At 38.0% G+C, this 23922-nt stretch overlaps 1 protein-coding gene across 1 annotated transcript; it reads right to left on the reverse strand.

Annotated features, from left to right (window-relative positions):
- Positions 1 to 7258: 7258 nt before the first annotated feature.
- On the reverse strand, positions 7259 to 23862 carry LOC116054343 (serine/threonine-protein phosphatase with EF-hands 2). Its single transcript, XM_031305859.2, has 18 exons — positions 23589 to 23862; positions 22599 to 22658; positions 22409 to 22417; positions 21443 to 21570; positions 21289 to 21343; positions 21023 to 21198; positions 19603 to 19717; positions 19416 to 19462; positions 18525 to 18691; positions 18399 to 18435; positions 17036 to 17185; positions 16604 to 16942; positions 13470 to 13655; positions 13244 to 13386; positions 11929 to 12035; positions 10752 to 10918; positions 10517 to 10604; positions 7259 to 9998 (listed from the first exon to the last, which is right to left on the reverse strand). Exons 2-18 carry the CDS (start codon positions 22648 to 22650, stop codon positions 9745 to 9747), a joined length of 2220 nt encoding a protein of 739 aa, XP_031161719.1. The 5' UTR covers positions 22651 to 22658; positions 23589 to 23862; the 3' UTR covers positions 7259 to 9744.
- Positions 23863 to 23922: the final 60 nt, after the last annotated feature.

Genomic DNA, 23922 nt, shown 5'->3' on the forward strand with positions numbered 1-23922 from the left:
GAGCTGTAAGAGACCTGTAAAAATGTCTGTAAGACTGTTCATGAATGGTTTAAGATTTGGGTGTTTGAGAACTTGTGTGAGTAAATTTGTTTGTGGAGCCGATGCACCATTTCTGTCAAACTGGAGTGATTCTTTTTTTTTATTTTTTTTTTTTTTACTGGAAGGCTGATTATCTTGATGACTGAGTAAAGTAAAGTATTGATGCTGTGTAACCTATCTAGATGAATGAAGCCCTCCTTCAGGGATGAGCACTAGTGCCATACCATCCTTTATTATTTTCCTTAATTTTCTCTTTGGTGTAACAACCACATCGCCCATTTCAATGTTCACAAGTCACTAACAGACATTTCTTCTTAAGACATACTAATTTGTTTTGCTGCTGAAAATGACAATCCTTGTCATGTGAGGTGCAAAATGAGTTCAAAGTAATATCCATTTTTAGTTTTGATAATTTACACTGCACAGATGTTTCTACAGTGCTTTTGTAAACATTTATAGTGTATTTGCAAAAAAATAAAAGTTGCCGTCAAGTGCAAAGTTCACACAATCGCCTGCTGTCTTTTATATAATTGTTAGAAAGAAATATTGTGTGTGTGTGTATGGATGTGTTTGTGTATGATAAATCACTGTGTGGCAAAGAAACTGCTAAATCAGAGGAACCTGATGAATGTACTTACAGATGGGAAAATGAGCAACTAAACTCCTGATTGTGGAGTTTAATCTCTACCGAATACTTTGTGTTGAAATTTAAAATGGTATTGAATTCATACCATTGGGATTTTTAACTTTAGAAACCATCTATCTGAATTTATGTGCTTTAGTTGTATGTTTTGTATGGGTTTTTTTTAGCTTCACAGTTAAAAAGAAATATTGTCCTATATTCAAATAATATAAGTTTCTCAACCCACATAAAATCAAACAGATGATTTTCAAAGAAAATATTTCAATGCTATAAACCCAGTGGTATTTCACCAAGTCCCCAAAGGGTCACTGTGAGAATTTTTTCGGGAGCTACTTATACGCAGTATTTTTTGATTGGTAACGCAAAACTAGTCTCCAAAACAATATTTTTGCCGTGACCCTTCGGGGGCTCCGTAGTTTTTAAAGGAATATTTTCGGAAATTGTTCTTTTATTCACTTTCTTGCCGAGAGTTGGATGAGAAAATTGATACCACTCAAAGTTTCATAAAGACCATAGACAGTGAAAGAAATGGACACAGCGACGCCATAGACTTCGACGGAGACCAGTGAAGTCAATTAGAAGCACTTTTCCGGTGATGGTTGAGCGTACTGCGCAGCCTCAAACTGAGCTTGACGACGTAGATGTGACGTGAGCAGTCTGAAAGTTGTAAGTCTTCTGGTAGCTGTGCCAAGAGAAATCTTTTTGTTTGTGGATAAATGATAAATGTTGCTTCATATGAATTCACTTGCCACATACCGAAGTATTTTCAATCCATCAAAACGTTACTGAAATACTTTGTTCCAATGCTTTCATGGACTCTTTATGGGCTTCGACCTTGACTGTATGCCTCCACGTTATCCAAGTTACTGCTCCCGGCCAAGAAATAGTTCAGCACATAAACCGCCATTAAAACACAACATGCTGTCCTTCGGACAAAGCCAGGCTAGCTGTTCCCTCTTGTTTCCAGTCTTTATGCTAAGCTAAGCTAACTGGCTGCCCCCCTTGCTATATTACTGTACAAACATGAGAGTGGTATCTAACTCTGACAGAAAACAAATAAGCATATGTTTCCCAAAATGTTGAACTACTGCTTTAAATTTCAACATTATTTATTCAGAAGTGGTTATTCAATTCAATTGCGTATAAAATCCAGAATATTGTTCTTAACTTGATTCCATGTGGAACAATTCACTGTGACTGTATCTTCTGCATCTTTTTTAAAAGGTCTGATTAAATGCAGTCTCTACATGTTACATAGTACCCTATAAAAAATGTCATTCCACAACTATTTAGTATGGTGAAAAGCCCTTCCGAGGTGAAGTTTCAAAGTTTGACAAACCATCTGTTCCCCACTGTGACAGAGTCGCATATATAGCTGAAACGATTCTGTCAATCGGTAGAAAATTAATCAGCAATTATTTTGATAATTGATTTAGCGTTTTTAGTAATTTTTCAAGCAGAAAAGTCTAGTTTCAGTCTTTGAAATGAGAGGATGTGCTACTTTTCTTTATCATACTTCATTTTAAACTGAAAACCTGTGGGTTTTTAACAAAAAAGGACATTTGAAGAATTCTGGGAAGTTGTGATAATTCCCTCCACTATTTTCTGACAAATTGATTATTTGAAAAAATATAACCAAGGGGTCACAAGATACATCTAAGATGACATTAGATGATTAACAAAATGGGGGAGATTAAAAAAAAAAACATGTTTCAAATACAAAAATTGCTTATTTTTCTGAATTTCACTAAGCTTTTTTATTGTGAAATATTGGATAGTTTTACCTTTTCAGGCCTCTAAAAAGTATTCAAGAAAAATAGTCTGAAAAGGAACATCACTTTGGTTCAACTTCGTGCAACTTGTACACACATGCATTATGTAACAAGGGGTGAAACATATTCTGTATCTGCTTACTTTACTTTTTTTTAAATCTACAAACTCAACATTGAGTCAAATCCAAGACTCAACACTTAAACGTGCGTTATACTCTCCGCAGCCGAACTGTCGCACGCCAGTGTGACATCATGGGAGCGCCATAACTATTTATACTCGCGCATGGTGGTCACGACACTAGTTGCAGTCTTCTCCTGAATAGAGGTGTCGCTTATGAGGAAAGGCTACCGACTTTGCTATTTCTACGGACTAGAAGAAGAAGAAAAAGGTAGAACTGGCAACGGCAGAACTGGCAGCAGCATTGACGTCAATGTTTCGATTTGATTCGATGACCTACTTTGTCGGATCAAGCCTTTCATTCACCATAAAAGAACTCATCTTAACCCAGTAAGTTTACAAGAGAGACTTGCAGTCACTCTGAGAGTCCTGGCATCTGGTTGCCCTCAAACTCATCCATGCTTCCTGTTTCCGTTTTGTCGTGCGGCGCTGAAAAAAATAGAGTGGCGCGCGACCTCTGGCGCACTTAAAATCCTGGCGCGCCAGCGAGATCTACATCATTTTGACATCACATGGGTGCGTGACAGGTCGGCTGCGGCGACTGTAAAAAGGCCTTTACTCCCTGCACTGTTGCATCAGATTTTGCAGCTGTAAATGCTGCTTATCCATACATTTGTGTTGTTTGTTCTCCCCCACTGGGGATCAATAAAGTTGTAGCTAAACTTATCTTATTGTTTGTCATGGGGATGATAAAGCCATTGACATGTTGTGGTTTCAAACATTCTTGAGTGATTATTACTAAAAATGTGTCCTCTGTGTCATTTCTTCTAGTCTTTTGGAATCCCGGCAGCTTTATACTTTGTTAGATTGACGAAATGATAAGTCCGACTTATAGCTGAGTTTGTTCTAATAAAAAAGACACTATTCGTGTTGGATAAGGACAGTTCAAAATGTGCCAAACAAAGACAAAAATGAACCTAGACTCCAGAGGTTACAAGAAAGCACTTACATGACAATTCATTAAGCAATCAGCAGAGAAGAGTCGCAGTGTCAGCAGACAAGAGTGTCTACGCTGAAGGTTGATCAAGCCCCAAAAAAGTGAATGTTACATTTAATGGAAAGACTGAAGGAGAGTGCGTAGATACTGACGCCTGCAGACCCTGAAACGATAATCTCATAGGCAGATACATATAATGTGAGTTTTCAGAAGAGTTCAGATGAGGTGATCGTAACTTCCCCCGAGGCCACAGGTTAGAATACATGTAGCCACAGCTGTACACATTTAACACCCTATTGTATATGAGATGAATGACAGAAACGTGTGAGCTCCTATTCTCCCTAAAAACCTGCCTAAGCTTGTTGCAGGTCTGCTGTAGGTCTGGAGAAAAATGAGTCAAAACAGTGAAGGGTTGGAAAAGGGAAGGAGACAAATACAGTATATCTTGTTGCTGCATGAAAGGAGGGTTTTTACTTAAATTTATTGAATGTTTATGCAAATAGAACATACAAAAAAAAGAAAAACTCTATCAAACAACTTATAACTGAATGCTAATTCTGGCTTCCTCCTGTTTGATGGTTCTGGTAACGCTTTATTGTTGCAGTTTAATCATTTTTGTTAATCATTCATTTCTTAATCTCTACGTATATCGGCATATTGTCATCAGACCCACACAATGGGTTCCAAGATGGATCATTTCCTGGAGTATTTCCTGTAAGTTGTTATTTGTGAGTTATTTGAGTTAAATTATAGCTAAAATGCTGTAGACACAGCGTTCAGTACGTACATTTCTAAAAAAAAAAAAAAAAGATATTAAATAATTGCTTGTGTAGTTGAGCACACAAAAACAATTACATTTTGAATAGGAAATGATTTATCCTTTTCCCCCTCATTTGTTCTTTGTCAGTTTACAAGCCTTATTTTTTTTAATATAATGTAACTTTAAAGCTAACTGTGGAGAAATGTACAGAAAATAATGAGGTTAGTGCCATAGGCCTTCAGCTGTTCAGCGGGGGCCTACTCTATTACAGCCAGTGTTTGAAACGCTCCTGTTGACTGAGAATCTTTCATTCAAATGTCTTCATTAAGGCAAAGCTCCAGCAGCTTTACAACAGTAAGACCACCTGCAGACACAATAGATGCCCCCCCTCCTCAGATACAACAGAAAAATAGGTCTTTTTCTTTTGTCCCACTTGTCACCACTGTGTGAGTCTCTATGGGGTAGTGGTTGCTGGATTTGAAAAGCAACAGAGGGAAAGGCAACTTGTCTTTTATGCTATTTTATAATTTTACTCCACTACATCCTACTGATGATGGTAGTTACTTTGCAGATTACAATTTTACATACAAAACAATTGATCATCATATACCATATTTATTATAAAATATAAAACAGTAGTTCAAATAAGCACACAATCAACTAGCTAGACCAGTGAAATACACAGGACTGGATCAGTAATTCAGTGTATTTATATAGCCTAAGTTTAAAACTCACAGAGATGTTTTTCTGCAGAGTACTTTCACATTGGTTGTGGTAATGCTATTTTTACTACATGATCTGAGTATGTCTTACAAGTTTATTTGCTTTCTTGCTGAGAGTTGAGAATGAGAGGAAGATTGATGCCACTTTCATGCTTGTTTGTTAAATAATAAAGGTAACGTTACAGCCTGGAGACAGTTATCTTAGCTTAGCATAAAGACTGGAAACAGGGGGAAAAGCTAGCATGGCTGGGCATAAGGTAACAAAAGCCAGCAGACCAGCGCCTCTAAAGCTCACTCATTAACACTTTATGTATCTTTTGTTTAATCTGTACAAAAGCAAAGTGTCAAAAATACATATTTTACAGGTTTTACAGAAAGTTATGAGTACTCTTATCTTGAACTACTGCTAGTACAGTCTAAATTAAGTTAACGTTAGGCAACCAGCAGAAAAAGAAGCTAGCTAGCTAAAACCATTGACTGTAAAATTAATGAATGAATGAATGAATTAATATTAACAGTCTAAACAGCAACTTTAGTTAGTACCCACCTTACCTAATGCTTTAGTTGATGTGTTGTTCATGCATGAGGTCATGAATGAGAGGCTATGAACTCATGTCAATTCCTGATGATTCATAAGATATAAAGGAATGAAGTAATGCACAAATCACGAATTATTCATGCATGAATTCATAATTCATGTACCCTTACCATAAAGTGTTACCATAACTTTAGTTCAAGCCTGTGGCAGCAGTTCCAAATAATTCGTTTAGTGCCATGCAATGAAAAATACCTTTTCACAACGTTTTTCACAAGTTCAGTGGGTGCATTTTCCAAAAGAATGCTTTAATTCTGAAAAATAAAGTTGGTCCCACATGAAACTCACTCAATATCTTTTAATATGATTTCTTACATATGTAGGCTACATACCAAGAAAATGCATGAAACTGAGATAGCCCATTATGTTGTGAGCAGTAGGCCTACGTGTGCTGTTGGCAAAATTGTCTAATCTGTCTATGTCTATGTCTGACCTGGGCTGGCACATGTTCACGTTAAAAAGCGTGTGCGTGCACGAGCACTACGGTCACGCGCAAAGTGTCCCGGTTTTAGTTCCGGGAAATCTGGTCACCCTAGGGTAAACAAACAATTTAACATGTTAATAATAAAAGAGGTTTAGAGTTAAGAGTAGGTTCTCGTCTCATCTTCTCATGTAACGTTTGCTAATTCTTGGCAGTGAATAAACCTATTGTCCAAAAACGTTATTGCTTTTTAAATATTCATTGTGCTGTCTCCACAAATCCGCAGGAAACGGGCTAACGTTAATCTTATATGTCCTGTTGACCCAGGAGTTACCCGAAAACGAGTCGTAACTCGTTAACTCCAGGTAAACGATGACTGTGTGTGTAAATTATGGTGTGCTTTTTAATCCAACCTCGTTTAAACTGCAGGCAGCTCCGGGCACGTTTTAATGTCCACCCACTTGGAAAATTAACCTTGCCATTTGAAAGGAAAACTACTGTCCCGACCACAGAGGGAGATAATGCAGTCAAACCCCCAAGAATTCCCATTAACTGTTGCTGGCTGCAGCTCAAATTCATAGTGGCATTATAATTCCCAGTTAGCCTTGTTTACTGTTTTGTATTAATCTTTAATAACTATACACTTAGCCAATTCTTGTGGATACTTATACTCTTTTAAATTACAGTGTGTAACGTTATTATTCTATCAGTCATCAGTTCACATCATTGATCATCATCCATAGTTCACATCGGTTCAGGTGTTTCCTGATTTATAACAAGGAAATTAGAAATATTAATTCACTTACAGTTCTTTCTATTTTCCTTGGTTTAGAACAAGTTCTACTAGTCTTTTGTGCCCCCTGCTGGTGTTTCTGAAACCTACTTTGACTGGCCAGGAAGGATAATAATAACATGTTTTAACAATTATCTTTATTGATCCGATCACTGAGATATTAGTTATATCAAATTACAGTTACGTTTTATATTGGGTATAACATTTTAGGGTTTGAATATTCAAACCCTAAAATGTTATTCCCAATATATATATATATACACTTTTGGGAAATGATATCTATAAGTTATACTTTCCCCAATATACCACTTTTCTTTAAATTGTAATTCATAAACAACATAGACAACACACACCTCAACACACACACACACACACACACACACACACACACACACATGAATGCTACAAATGTGACTGTGAGATGTATTTACAGTAAACATTATACATGGTCATCATGCAAAAAAACAAACAATTTTACTCAAATGCACACAGATTTCCTCATGTCTCTTTTGGCTGAGTTATAATAATATGAAACAATGTGCGAATTTTATTTAACAATGAAAACAGAAGATTTAACAAAAAAACTAAAACACCATGTCTACATATCTTAAAGAAATAGTTAAAAGTTTTGGTTATTATTTGCGTTCTTGCTGATAGTTATTAGCTAAGAAGACTGATAACAGATTGAATATGATGTTACATTTTATAACAGACTGAATATGATGTTACAGCCAGCAGCCGGTTAGCTTAGCTTAGCATAAAGACTGGAAACAGAAGGAAACCGCTAGCCTGGCTCTGTCCAAAATGAAAAGAAATCTGTCTACCACCATCTGTAAAATCACAGATTTTGTATGAATTAAACAAAAGTAAAGTTAGGTAAAATGTGTTAATTGTTGAGCTTCAGTGGTTCTGGTATTTGGATTTAGTTTCCATTGGACAGAACCAGGCTAGCTGTTTCCAGTCTTAATACTAAACTAAGCTAAGTGTCTCCTGGCTCCAGCTTCATATTGAACAGACAGACATGAGAGTGGTAATGATCCTCTCAGCTAACTAGAAAATGAATAAACGTATTTCCCAAAATATCAAACTATCCCTTTAAAACACAGCAATTGTTCTGGGCTTTAAATAAACAATTTGGAGGTAGAAATACATCCTAAAAGTAAAATGAATAAAAGCATGAGTTCTCCGTTCTGGACAAAGGAAGTTTTTGAATCCCACCTGAGACGAGGAGGGACCCCAGGACATCGTTGGCAGTTGGCACTGACACAAAACATCATCAGTGCAGACTTACAGTAACTTCATCCCTAGAAGTTAAAACACTTCTACTGCTAAGGCACCAGCAAAATTTAAAGTTGCAATTAATTAGTGCAACTGATGTAGAATTGCACAAATATTCATAGTCTTATCATATATTTTTTGTTTAGTTTCTGCTATCTATAAAGTCTTTAAGAGGAGTATAGTTATTCGCACATCCCATGTAGATGCAAGGCTATTGGAAATCAGCATTAATGAAAAGAGGAACATCTGCACACTGAAACAATTGTCATTTCTTTCTTAGTTTCCTGCTATGAAAATGTGAGGATTTGCTGCTTTTGTCTCTTTTTTTTTATCATTGTAAACTAAATATAAGTCAAATTTTAGTAGAAAATCCAAACATTCTCTTGTTTAAATTTGTCAATTATTAATATTTGCTCCTTTCTCTTGTTCTAACATTTAGTATATTGAACATTTTTTGTTTTTGTTTTTCGGTCGGACAAAACAAAACATTTCATGACATCACCTTTTGATCTAGAAAATTGTAATAAGCATTTTTCTGATGATATATAGACCAAACAGTTAATTGAAAAAAGAATTAGCAGATTCATTTTTTATGACATAACTGTTAGTTGCAGCATTGGAGATTTCCTGGTTAAATGTGTTTTAAATGCTTTTTGTTATGTGCAATATTTTAATGTTTTTTTTCATGTAACTTACAACTGCTTTTGGATATTTTTGAGACATTGCTTGATTAATACAATGTATTATTGTCTTTGTACTGAGCCTATTGATATACGTATATGGGAATTGACGTAATGAAAATCGATCAACCGAAACGTCCATTTAAAAACATCTGGAGTCAGTGGTGTCTGTGTCCATTAGACTTGTGCGTCGGTTTGGTCGGTATGAGATGCTGAGAGGCAAAGCAGCGGTTGAAAATAAGAATGTTATTGGCTGGGGGTTACACACCAACGTGGGGCCCAAAGGCTCTTTGTTGATGCCCAGAAGTGCCATGGTTTTTCAAAACTCTCCAACTTTCAAAAAGAAAAAGAAAAGGGAGAACACAGGCAGAGGGAAGGGTCTCTGCAAATTCAGATGCCACCACACACTTCTAGTGGGTCTAAGTGTGGAAAGGCATTACTTTTGTATTAGTCTTTACTACACTATACTATTTTTGAGAAAAGCACAGGATAGCTTACCTTTAAAAATCATGCAGCCTAAATATGATGCCTTTTTGTTTCTGTTTGTGGATTTTGCCTTTGCAACAGTTTTTGACGATTCTAACTTAATAAAAGAGATAAAATGCAGTTGTGTTTCACACACACACACACACACACACACACACACACACACACACACACACACACGCAGCCTCAGTGGATAAAACTGCATCAAAATGTGAAATGAATATTCGCTGTCAAATACCCTGAACTCTATCCTCACTCTAATCCCATGTGAACTACGCAGCTGTTGCTCAGCAGCATCCTACGTCTCAATGTGCGTCACTAAAGCAGCTTGCGTTGGCTTTATCTCCCCTCTCTCCCATCCCCTTGGCTATCTGGTGAGGTCTGAGCTAAGGTTGCTCTCTGTTTTCAGTCTCTCTCTCTCTCTCTCTCTCTCTCTCTGCTCATATGTTGAGGTCTCCCTCCAGCTTGGTGAGGTCGGTGGCCGTCCCCATGAACATGCTGCGTCCTCGCTCCAGCCGGCTCTTCTTGTCCGTGAGGCGGAAGGCCTCCATGAACTCGTCGATGTCGATGCTGCCGTCCTGGTTGCGGTCAATGGTGACGGCCAGGTCAGATATTGCGTCATCCGTGATCTCCATCTTTAGGTAGACGCTCAGCAGCTTCCAGGTCTGCCGGAAGTCCTCCATGGTGATGAAGCCTGGGAGGAGGACAGGGTTAAAGGTTAAAGACGCAGGGTAGAAAAGAAGAGATTAGAGATGCAGTGATAGAAACAGAGGTGCTGATAGAGGAAAAAGTGTATGTGATCAGAGTTGGGGGATGGGGAGGCCATCAGAGGCCATCAGTAGGTTAATCCTTGTCTTAACTGGGAGGATTCAGGAGGCCGTAGCCCAATGTGGCCTGTTATGCATGTTACAGTTGGATTAACAGAGGCTGAACTCAGTAAACGTCTAAGTGTCTGTAGTATCTCCATCTGGACACAACAGACACTTTAAACAACCCTGTCACACTTTTCACCTCCACTGTCTCTCATTGGATTGTCTCCGTAAATCAGTACAGTAATTTCATTAATGTGTAGACCACAAAATTCTTTTTCCCTTTAAGTGGCAAGAGAACAACAACATATGCCGCTTATTAAAAACATAAAGAAGCCAGTGGTGTGTATAGATGTTCACAGTGTACATGTAACTTGTTTCAGTGATGAATAAATTGTTTTACCTGAGTTGTCGGTGTCTACAATTCTGAAGATGGTCTCCAAGGTGGAGCGGTGGCGATACAAAGTCTCAAGTAGACTTTGGTTTATGTGCTACAAGAAAAACCAAGTGCTTTCATTGTTATGTAAACAGTATTTAGGTGTGTTATCTGATTCGGCAAAAGATATGTACATACAATATCCTTGAATCAAACACTAGTATTTCTATGACCACCATCTATCTACAGCTAAGTAACTCACATCTGTGTTGGTTCCTTTGATGGCGAGATCGTTGAACCACTCGTGGTAGTTGATCATGCCATCACTGGTCTTACTGGTGACCAGCTGATAGCGCAGCATTCTCCAGGGCAGACCGAGGTGCATCACACTCTCCACTGCACTGGCCCAGTTGTGTACATTCACATAACCTGACGGAAGTGGAAATGTTACCTGTTATCTGATTTCAGCCAAATTCTCATCTAGTGCTAGCCTGACAAGCCAGACCCACATCAAGATGTTGGGTCTGGGAACTAACCATTGACGGAGCTCAACCCGAGGGGCGGGATAAACTGTTGTCCTTTAAATTCCCTCTGCACGCAATAGGATAGCGCTACAACCAGGCAGAGCAACAAAGAAAGTAGCGAAGCTAGTTGATAGATTAAACTTTTGCCGTATCCGGTCGGCAAAACTCCGAACACATCTTCCTTTTTTAAGAATGATTTCAGTGCCGTTCTTTGTTCTTTTCTCAAAGAAAAGCTTAACTCCAAGTCTTCCAGAAGACCGCTGTTCCCAGCAGCAGCAGCCATAAACCCGTCTACCGACTCTATACACGATGTGATTGGCCTGACCAGAGTTTGGTTTTTCCTGATCGTAAGCCAACGGAGAGTGCCTAGACCCCACCTGGCTGCAAATTAAATTTGCTGTCGCTAGGGTGCGTCTAGATTTCTAGGCTAATCCAGTGCTGCATTGTCTTCCAATCAGGTTGATGAACACGCCAGAAAAATCAATTCCAAAAGCATCCAAAGTAAAGCCCAACCAATAAATGAATATTATCTGCCCATATTTACTTATATATTAGTATTGGCACATATGTTATTTAATAAATAATGACAGGTTGCAGTACATACATTGAGAAACAGTGTTGTCTTTACATACTTTGTTATTTACTTATTATGTACTCGTACATGTATGAATTAAAGTAAATCCCAGAACAATAAAGGTTTCTGTGAAACTGTCAGGTGTTCCTGGAAGGACTTTTGCTCAGCCCCCAGGTTTTTTTTTCAAAGTGGGGATTAAAAGTTGGGAGCTCACATTTCTCCCTAGCCAGACTTTGTCCTTTGAGAACTACAAGGGAAAGTACACAAAAGATCTGTAATAAAATTAAGTAACACCTGATCCGTTGAGAACTGAACTGGTTCATGAAAGTCACACTACACACCTGTGTTCTTGCGGTCAACCATTTTGAAGGCACAGGCGAGGTCAGATTTGTGCGCAAACAGCTGCTCCCGCAGGACTTTAAGGGCTGAGCGCTCGGTTCGTCCGACACTGCAGACAAGATAACAACAAATATAACAGATAATAAACAGAATTAAAGGCAGAAAAGTGTTGTTTTACACAATAGCTGTCTAAAAACTGTGCTTTGCTATTAAACATAAAGTATAAGGCATATCGCAAAACATTGGCTGAAACTAGACAAAAATACCTACGTTTTGATGTATAAATTGTGTATGACAAGTAGATATTGTGGGCGTGAGAGCAATTTATAGAGAGGGGACAAAGATATATAATAATAAAAAAAGAAAATGGCCGACAGGAACAACAATAGTTGGAATGCTGCTGAACAGCATTCCCACTAATAATGCAAAAAGGACGAAGCATGTAAACTGCGCTGTTTGTTTATTCAGAATGGAACGGATCGCAAATGGATCCGAATGAAGAAACGTAAAAAAAAGAAACTGATGAACAACATATTGTTGTCACTTCCCACGACTTGTTTAAACTGTTTCCATACCTCCGACTTTCCTCCACACTTGCTCAAAGTTAATTCTCCTGTTTTTCTTTGTTTCAATATATATTCAAGCTCCATGTTGCACTTAAGATACACACAGAAGCACAGCAGGCCCGGTGTGATGCGTGCAAGAGGAGGAGACTCCGCACATGAAGTGCTGCATTTTGTAACTGCAGCCTAAATTTTGTACACGTTTGTTACTTTTATATAGCCTATATATATATTTATAATAATTCTGATTATGGCATAGCTTTCTCCCCACCCAATTAGGCTAAATAGGTAATGGATAAAAAAAAAAAAAGAAATTGCTTGATCAAGGGTCCGAGGATAGTGGTGGAAAATAACGGCCGGGCCGAGAATCTAAACTCTAAAGCTAAACGGCTGCTAGCTGTAGCTTTATACTTAACAAACAAACATGAGATATTAATCTTCTCATCTAACCTTGGGTAAAAAAATAAATAAGCATAGCTACCAAAATGTCGAACTGTTGCTTTTTTTGGTTTCAGTCTCTCACGTGCAAAGACTTGCTAATTTACTCTATTTTGTATAATTGTACATTGCACACTTTTGGGTTTTGAACAAAACAAGCAATTTGAAATGTTGCCTTTAGATCTGGGAATGTGTAAAAGGCATTTTTTCTGACATTTTATAGACAACTGATAAATGGCAAAAATAATCAACAGATGGACTAGTTGTAGCTCTGATGATTTACATTGTCGAGATGAACATTTTGTGTTTTTTGTACCTTTGTCTCACGGTAAGCTCTCGGATCATGCTGCTGGCCTGGTACTGAATTAAATAAGGCACAAGGTCTGGACCCAACTTCACGTAGGCCCCCCTGTTGCTTCCCACGTCATAGTAATTGGAGGCGGAGAACAGAGTGAGGACCTAAGTCAAATGAAAGAATTTTCATGTTTTAGTGAACTGTGAAAACATTAGAGCGTCTGTGGTCCGTCAGTGTCTGAGTTCACCTTTCGGTTGTGGCAGAACTCGTAACCGTCCTGTTTACACTCGTGGGAGCGGATGATTAGTTGCAGGTTGTGTCTGTTCAGGAAGTCCTCTGTGACGTCGGGGCCCCAGTAGCAGCCTCCGCCCCGCACCTCGTTGGGTACGCAGCCGTTCTGGTTCATCGGGTCGCTCCACAGCAGGTCCAGGATCTGTGGACATATGGGAAAGACAGGAGGGAGAGATTTAACTTTAAACCTTCTGATTTTTCAGTGAACAAAAGAAAACAATAATCAACTTAACTTTTTAAGTCCTTGAAAGTACTCAGAAAATGGAAATATGAACATCAACTATGGCATCTGCAGAGGATGGCCGTGTGATCGACAGCTAATAATGGACCCTGTGGTGATATGGTTGATTTTCACTGGATGAGCAAAAATATTTCTGTAATCTCTAATTCAGAATTTCAGGCTTAAAGAGATAGCTTGGATCTTTTGCAGTGGGTTTTTTTGAAGTACTCATCCATAGTCAGTATATTACAGTAATTGTATTACCTAAATGGTGGTCAGCAAACTAAGTAAAGCCTTTTAAATTGATAAAATAATGTCTTACAATTATGACTACATAAGTTATTTTAAGATGCTGTTACTTATGTTTACAATGGTATACGGACACCTAAATGCATCCCTTTACAATTCAGATAATTCACTGACTATGTTACATTACCCTAAATTGTAACGATTGAGCATGTTTGGACCTGAACCAGCACCAAGTAACAGAGTCAAATGAGACCATTGACTTCTATAGCCTGTGCGTAATGTGGTGACGGTGGTGAACTCACGGCAGAGGAATTAATGACGAAGCAAGCAACAATCCACAGCAGGTGAGTGTTGATCACTGGAGTGTTTATCAGGACTGATTTAGTCCACTGGGACAGAGCCGAGACACACCGGCCACAACCTCTGATCAAAATAACCTTTTTTCTACATGACAAAGTCCCTAATTAAATATCTCACTTAAGACCTGAGAACAACAAATAAACAAACAAACAACAAACTCACTCACAGAGCAAAACCAATAATGAATGTTGACTTTCATTCCTTATATATATATATATATATATATATATACACGTATATAGATAATTGGGAGTTGCAGCCCTAGTAATATTGTGCTGTGCTAGAATGTATTATAATAGTGCATGTAAAACAAGAGTATGTAAGAGTAAAATATAAGAGGGAATTGGCAATAAGTGTAAACTTATATAACAACTTTGGAAACAGTAATGGTCTTCCTCAGTGGAAGATGCGGATGAAAGCTCTGGAAAAAGCTAGTAAGTGGACGGTGTAAGCGTAACATGAAATGTATGCTGCCTTTGACACAGTGTATCATCAGATCCTTATTTCCACTCTTCGGGATCTGGGTGTCTCAGGCCCTGCACTCTCTCTACTCTCATCTTACCTCAAAGACTGCACCTACCGGGTAACTTGGAGAGGATCTGTGTCAGAACCTTGTTCTGTCCTGGGTCCCCTCCTCCTTTCTCTGTACACCAACTCTCACGGTTCTGTTATTCACCCACATGGCTTTTTCTACCACAGCTACGCAGACGACACCCCACTAATTCTCTCTTTTCCCCAGTCTGAAACACAGGTAGCTGCACAAACCTCTGCCTGCCTGTCTCACTGACATCTCTCATTGTTGGATGTCTACACACCACTTGAATCTCAACCTTGACAAGACTGAGCTACTTTTCCTCTACCACCCATGACCTTACTATCATAATTGACAACTCTGCGGTATGCCCCACTCAGACTGCTAGGAACCTAGGTGTGACACTTAACAACCAACTCTCCCTCACTGCTAACATTGCTGCAACAACCCGATCGTGTAGATACATGCTGCACAACATCAGAAGGATACGTCCCCTTCTAAGCCAGAAGGCGGCTCAGGTTCTGGTTCAGGCTCTAGTCATCTCACGTTTAGACTACTGCACCTCCTTGCTGGCTGGTCTGCCTGCAAGTGCCATGCGACCCCTGCAGTTCATCCAGAATGCAACAGCTCGACTGGTCTTCAACCTACATAAGTTCTCTCACACTACACCGCTCCTTCACTCCCTTCATTGGTTCCTAGTTGCTGGCCGCATCTGCTTCAAGACATTATTACTTGGTACCGTGCTGCAAATGGATCAGACCCAGTTTTTACATCCAGGAGTCCAGACATGGTTAAACCTTAGACCCCAGCCCGTCCACTCCGCTCTGCATCGGCCAGTCTGCTTTCTGCCCCCTCACTGCGATGGACAATTAATCACTCGAAATCCCGACTGTTTGCTGTCCTAGATCCTAAATGGTGGAACGAGTTCCCCATTGACATCAGGACAGCTGGATGTCTACACATCTTCTGCCGTAGGCTAAAAACACATATTTTCTGACTGCACCTTGGCTAAGAAGATCATATTTATTTTAAAAAAAATGCACTTAGATGTGTAGTTTTGTAGTTTGGCTTATTTGAAGCTAATGTACTTATTTGTGATTCTCGCTGTTCCGAGTTTGTACCTTCACGGTAGAATGCACTTATTGGAAGTTGCTTTGGATAAAAGCATCAGCTAAATGTAATGACATACACTAAATACACAAAAATGTAACCAGGCCTAACAAAAAACTGAAAGTATTTTGATTATTTATTTTAGAACATTTAGAAGGTAAGCGTCTATTTAAAAGTGTGGCATAAGGTCATTTTCTTTTTTAAATCTGACATACATTTATGTGTATTTTTTTTTTTGTGTAACTAAAACCACTGTACATTTATGTCTTTGTGCATGTGTGAAAGTATATATTTTGTCTGTTTTGCCTTTTTATATTACTTTCTAAGTATGTACTTTTTATTTTTCTGCTGCGTTTTAATAGTGTTTTTGTTTTGCTTAATTTATCTCATTTTTACTGCCTTTTGAATTTAAATAAGGTTTATTATTTACAATATTGTAGTTTTGATCATGCAAATAACACTGAACACTTTTGTGGCACTGATGTGGTACTTTACAAAGCTGAGAAAAACAAAGATTTAAACTACTGTAAGTAAATGTGGGAACAGTCAACAAATACAATAGAAATGTACGTATCTCAAGTATCTGAGCAAACACCTCGGCTCACTACTCATTCATCACCTGCTTCCACTCGTCGTTGACATTTTCACTGTTGACAGACTCAGAGGACGCAGCCTGAGTCGTCTCATTTTCTGGTTTGATGATTCCCTGGATGGAAATGGACGGTCTCTTCCTGTGGATCTCCACATCATCCACCATATTACCTTTGATCAGTCCGGAGAAGTCCTGCAGCGAGCGGTTCTGGAAGATGTCGCGGGCGAGGGGTTTGGGATACGTGAGTGAGGTCCGACGCTGGGTGAGCTTGATGTGGGACAAGATGTCCCCCTCCATATCTATGTCGATGGACGATGTCGCTGAGCTCTGGTTTCTCTTCTTCGGAGGCCTCAGTGCTGAGACGTACTGGGATAAACAGAGGAGAGTAGAGATGTAAGAGACTTTCAAAATAATTGATTACAATTTTTGAAATGAACATATCTGCGTTTGACAGCTCACACTATGTCTGTCCACACGGGCGAGGACACTGAGGTCTGTGGTGTCGGAGATCCCTCCGTGGAGTACCAGCACCTTCTGGTCGATCACCGTCGCTAATGGCAACCAGCTGAAAATCTCCTGCAGCAGCTTCAGGATCCGTTTGCCATGCATCTGAGGACAAACAGTAATTTTCCTTATCCTCCTCTTCTTTTTTCTTCAGTTTTATGGAAGTTTGTTGTCAACATGTATTAGCGTATCTTATAGGCTATATTTAAGTCTGTACTCTTTTTCTTTTCTTTTTGAGGTATGCATTTAAAGTGTTTTCTTGTTAGTAATTTTTTGTTGTTTTTTTTCATTTAAAGAAGTTTAAATTTTTATTTTTTGTATATATATTTATCTATTTTTATTTCTTAAATTTTATTGTGTAATAAAGTGGTAACAGAGCAACAGAACTAATAATAATATATTTTTTTTGTGACAATTCAGCTTTTGATTCCTCACAGATGACCAAGTTCCTTTTTTTCTATGCATTTATTCTCTGTTTACCTTCTCTATTTAATATCAATTTATAATCTGAATTGATGGGAGACATGCTACTAGGAAATAAAATAGAAATACATTTAAAATAAAACAGCGGTCAACAACAACTACTAGGAATAATTCCACATCCAAACTGGGATTTATTTAATTGAAGGAAAAAACATTATGTGGAAAATTTAAGTTTTCATAACTTCTTTTGTTGACAAGAATCACTTATTTTGCATTGCGTGTCCAGTATTTTGTATGTGTTGTATTCTATAGATCTTAAGATACATGTTGTCTCATTTTAGGGACGTTTATTTAATCAATTCTTGATGGTGTAGTTGTCTTTACTCCAGTATAAAGATGTTGTTTCAGATTGTGAGTTTGATGCCTGTTTGTAAACCAATTTTTCAATGAAATTATTGCTCATAGTGTAGCTGGAATTCAAACTTCCTTTTATCTTAACCAAGGACAGTAAATCTAAAACATTTGAGACATCTTTCGAGGATCTTGACCTCTCTATAGTCTTGCATTGCCAGACCTATCTCCACAGCGCTAGGACCTCTCTGACTCATCAGAAGCCAACAGAGCCATATGTCATCTGATTTAATTACCTCAAATCCTCTTAGCTGCGAGGAGGAGTGACCTGTATCGTAGAAGCTAGTCTACGTCAAGCTTAACTGGCAATGTGTAGGTGGAGGTGACTGAAACCAATTTAAATTAGCTGCTGCAAAGATAGACGAGATTAGAGCACATTTTGGTCGTGCTGGCTAGTTTGATACATGGTGATGACGAGTTAATACCGAGCAGTAAACAAAAAGAAAAGGAGTGTGCTGAGGTTTGTATGGTGATATAAACGTACCTTGTATTTAGTCAGCACCTCCTTTGTGAAGCCGTACCTACATCGGTCAGAGAAACACAAAATAAGAGTTAGAAATTAAGTTGTTGTTCTTTGAGATTCACTGCCCCTAGCTGGATGTAGTTTTACCTCAGGTTGACTATATGGTCCTCGTGGTTTCCTCTGTTGAGATGGACTTCACTCGGATAGACAAGCAGGAATGAAAACAGGATGAGGAGGATCTCAATGGAGTCGCTGCCTCGGTCTACAAAGTCTCCGTTAAACACATAGGGCTTCTCCATGGACGGCATGTCATTCTGTAATGTAGGCAAATAGCGGTGTTAGAAAACCTTTCTGTAATCTGAACAAACAAGAGGCCACAGCACACAGAGTGAAAGCACAGATCCTGTTTCACTCGCTAATTGATTTGTAGAAGTAAAAAAAAATTCAGCAGCTAAACAGCTTTGTTTTGACCAAAAACTAAAGTTAAGAAGGAAAACACGACGTTGATTTATTGTTTAAGTTGATCAACGCATAATTAATCAGCAACATTTTTTTTAAATAATCAGTTAATCGTTCAAGTTGATTAACCAAGAAAAGAAATCTAAAAAGAAAACTTGATTTTAGCTTCTCAAATGTAAGAATTTGCAGAGTTCTTTCCATTTTACATAATTTAAAATGGAATAGTGGAGTTTGGGAGTTTTGGTCAGACAAAAGAAGACATTTGAAGACACCTTGGTGCCTTTGACTTCTTTTTCTTTTACATTTCATAGACTAAACAATCAATTAAATGGGGGAAAAAAATCAACCAGAAAAAAGAATCATTCAAATAAATGATTAAGTCGCTACTGATACTTCATGGCCCTGAAGTACAGGAGGAAAGTTTTTTTGATTAAAGTAATAAAATCAGAGAACTATGGTCTATCGATGCCTCTTAAATAAGTATAGCTCATAAGCTAAAAAACAAGAACATCTTCAGTTATTTCTTTAGTTATTTTAGCATTTGTGAAATTTGAAGATTTAAGAAGATGAATGCCAGACCTTGTAGAAAATCAGCAGAAGGTCTTCTAGTTGTCCGTGCAAGTCACCTGCATGGTGTAAATACATTGACAGAGTTCATTACACAGTTATATAATAATAAAACACATAAAACAAAACAATAACAACAAACTGTCTACATTTCTGTCAGAAAGTTGTTGGCACAAATGATAAATTGATCGAATCTCACCACAAATAGTGATTTCTTTGCTTTGGCAGGTAGAGATGCGGTTGATATTGGGCAACATCCGGATTTGTTTCAGCGTCTCAAGCAGCAGCTGGAGGACGTAGCGCGAGTGCAGCTGCTACTGGGAGAGAGACTAGTTAGCAAGAAGGTTTCAGACACATGAACAGGTAGGCATATTTCAGTGTTTGATAACGACTGTGATTCATGCATGCTTTTTGTCCTTCATGTCTTAAAATACGAACAATACACTAATGATACATGTTATTTAACCCTTGTGTTGTCGTCGGTCAAATTTGACCCGTTTTCAAAGTTTTTTAAATCAGAAACATGGGTTATATAAATATATATGGGTTTCTTAAATACCAAATTGCCCGAAATTAACTTGAATGCATGCATATACATTGTATGGAACATAGACAACATATACATCCATGCATCCATGTTCTTCGCTGGTAAGATAATGATTACTTTCATTGAATTTTGGTTGTTTCATTTAATTTCATGGCATTTGAAAAAAAAAAATTATAAAATGGTTTCAAAACAGCATCCCGACCAAACTTTGACATAAACCAGTCTGTGATTCACTCAACATCCTCTGATCTTAACTATTAGTCAAAATAATTCATAATATCTGGTATAATATATATTCAAAAATTAGGTATAATGTCATTTTATTAGGTTTATTGTCCATGAATAAAAAAAGTGTTGAAAAGAGGGACAAAAACATTTAAAAAAGCACCCAAAAAACAAATTTTGACCCGGAATGACAAGTTCATAGACGATGATGAAGACAAAAGTTAAAGTTAAAGATTGCTTTTCAATAAACCTAAAGACAAATTAAATAAAGTAAGTCAGAAATTCAGACAGAAAATGTAAAAAAATTAAAAAATGATAAATTAGCAGCATTGGCTTCATTTGGATATGTAAAAAAAGATTCTCCGAGACACAATTGCTCTGTGGAAATTGTACTCAACACCAAAAAGACAACTCAGACTCCTTAAGCTCATAAATATGATTGTCATGGTCAGGTTCATACACATTTTCTTTTGCATATGAAATATACAGTAAATATTAAGACAAATGATAATGTTAATGTTTTTAAAACTGTTAAAAACATTAGACCTCCATCATCCACAATGCAAATATCAACTGCCTTTTGCTATGCAAGGTCAATATCTTGCTATCGTGCTTTTGAAACTCAATTCACGGTAAAATATCATTAAAAATAAATAATGATCTGCCTTTCTGTCAGATTTAAGTAAAATATCAGAATTTAAAATGCTGGTCATGTTATTTCCAGTCCAGTGAAATCGGAGCATCTATCCCCATGCAGTGATACAAAACCACTGAATCTGAACATGAGCTATGAGTGAGGTAAAAGGTTGTTTAGAGACTGGAATGTAAAGGCTTTGTGTGCACCTACTTTCTTGTTCCTAAAGGCCTCCACCAGCCCGACTGCCTGCTCTACCGTCAGAGGGAAGGTGAGGTGAGGTCCAGAGTAAATCTCTGGCACTTCTATTTTCTTGTAGCAGAAAAACCTCTCCCACTCTGTGTCCCGACAGACATCGTTATCTCTGAAGATGTGCGAGATCAAATTCCCTGGAAGGAAGGACAAGACGACAGCTCAAACTCAGAGATTCGGGACATTCCTGAGCAATAAAGTTTGTCCGTTGAAATTTAAAGTCTTACGTTCATTGCTTGTAGGTGTGAAATTGTCCATGAGGTAGCCGAGGAAGTTATAAAGCTACACGGAGAGGAGACGTGAAAGTTGAGCCGTTACTTTTATAATTACTCTACAGCGAACATACAGAACTAGACTGGATCATCTCTGGTAGTTTCTCACCTTTATCTGAGCCTGTTCTCCTGAGTATTCGATGGACTGAAAGATGTGCCAGGTGTATTTCCGTCTCATCTCTGTGCGGGCGACATACTGACGATACCATCGCTGAATGAGGATGGCAGCTTTTATAGCTGAAAAACGCAAACAGGTGATCAGAAAATATCAAACTGCAGTGATCCAGGTGGATCAGATGATCTACTTCTTTACAGTAAACACACACAACAGCTATGCAGGATTTTCCTCGATAGAAATATAAACTTTCAGTGGAATCATCCCGAAATGACACGATCATATAATGCCATCGCTTTTCAAACCTTTGCTGTTAAAATTATTATTAATAAAATTATGACTAAAATATAACATTAATTGTTTAAGTTTTTTTACATGAGTGTGAGATATTGCCTACATTTGCCAAATTGTTGAACATGTCAACATCGGAAAATAACCGTAATAATATTGTGATATTGTGCTATATTGCCCCGTCTTATATCAAGATGCAGAAACGGTCAAAGTTTGAGTCAGTTATTGCTTACATAAGCATCATTTTGAAATTTAAATCCAATCCTCCATTACACAAAATACAAATCTTGTGTGCTTAAAAATATCAGCAACTGGAGAATCATGAGTTGACCAATAGGCCTATTGAAAAACTTTTCGAAATTTTTAAAACACATGAGCGTAGTTTGAACTCTGTATGTTCCTGGAAACCTTTTAGAAATTGCATGTGAAAGATGTTTCTCTTTCCTGTGTGTGGCGGTACTTTTAGTGGATTTTGTCTCCAGTGTGTTTACTTCAGTTCTACCTGAGTAAATATCTATAACAGTCTTTTCTGTTTAAGCTGGTGTGACGACCCATTTGATTTTGATTACATTTTTTATCCGCTAGCCCTAAACCAGACAAGTGTGGTTTGAGCTCACATTCAACATCCGGCAAACAACAACAACACAAGATAAGACGGGTGTAACTTACATGTGACAGCTGCATGCGCGCAGAGTGGAAAGACAAAAACAAATACAGATACATTCATTCAACACATGTAATAAACAGATTACAATTATAGTGTAGAACAAGGTAGACAACGTGTAAATCTGAGAAGGTTAAGAGAGATAAACAGGTGTATCAGTCTGTGGTTTGAAGCTGTCAGAAGAATCATAGGTACCTTTTCCAGAGTTTTTGTGGAACTGGTTGGACTTTGTGACACCACATCCCATGACTGTTCCTGTTTAGAACACCAAACAAATCATCACATCAGCTAAAAGCTACTCTGTATTTACCTGTATTCTTTAAGTACAACTAAATTAATCCAAAATTGCTTTCTTAAAGGGATATATTACTTTTTGGACTCACACATCTGACTATACATACATTTTTCAGACTCTCCATACACACATAAAATAAATAACTCTGCTACAGTCTTGGCCTATAAGAAACCCATTCATTCACAAAGCGGAAAGAGGAACATGGCTTGTCAGCAGCGGTAGAGCTGAAGCTGGGGGACGTTTGGCCTTTTAATCTTGTTATCTGCTGGTTCACGCCTCATCTCTGTGATTGGCCTCAATCCTGCAGCACTGACTGTTTTTATCTGAATTCTATGAAGGCTTAAATGCTATAAAACTGAGGAGGCAGGAAATATCTTCACGGCCTGAAATTATTTTTGTTCAAATGGACAAATTAAATCATTTTTTACATGTCCATCTGTTGTTTTAGGTAAACAAAATATGCCTATGTACAAAACCCAATAATATCTTGGGCCTTCAAATCTGAAGATAGTAGATTTAAACAAATTGTCTTTGCACATAACTTTCTTGCTGGTGTTGACATACTTAAAGCAACAGATGGGTGGCTTTTGTCACATGTAAATATGTAGCACAGTGCTGAGCAATATCTTATCTTCCTTAACACAGCATCTAAACTGTACTACAAGGCAAACCTGGCATTTTAAGTGGACTATAATATACTTTGAGTAATCCTTGAAACAGGTCTGGAATTTAAAGATGTTTCAGATTGTATTGTGATCTAGTCAAGATCTCATCTAATTTCATGTCTTCTCATTTTGGGATTAGTGAATGTATCTAACTGCTGTAGAAATAAAAAAAAAAAAAAAAAAGGTTACTCTACTATGCGATCTTTAAATCAGCAGTTTACTTACGTGGTCACCTCCTCTATCCAGTCACCAGCTCCCAAGTTGTTTGGCTCTAAGTTTCAATGAGTATTTAAACAGCCATTTGCTCTGTTTCATCCTCCACCAGTCCACCAGGATCAGGTCAAGAACTGCAGGAAGTCAATCAGACTGGTCATCATACTGTAGGGGGATGAATGATAGCAGCACCCAGTAACTCACCACAGAGGCCTCATGTATGAAGCTCCCTTGGTCTGTGCTGAAGCTAGTTTAGTCTAAAGTCCCTTGGCGTGATCGCATAATGAAGGCACCAAGCCACAAGTGGATTACTTGAGCTAATGACTTGATGCGACTAGACTGGTCG

The sequence above is a fragment of the Sander lucioperca genome, chromosome 2, assembly GCF_008315115.2.
Source record: "Sander lucioperca isolate FBNREF2018 chromosome 2, SLUC_FBN_1.2, whole genome shotgun sequence".
Lineage (NCBI taxonomy): Eukaryota > Metazoa > Chordata > Actinopteri > Perciformes > Percidae > Sander > Sander lucioperca.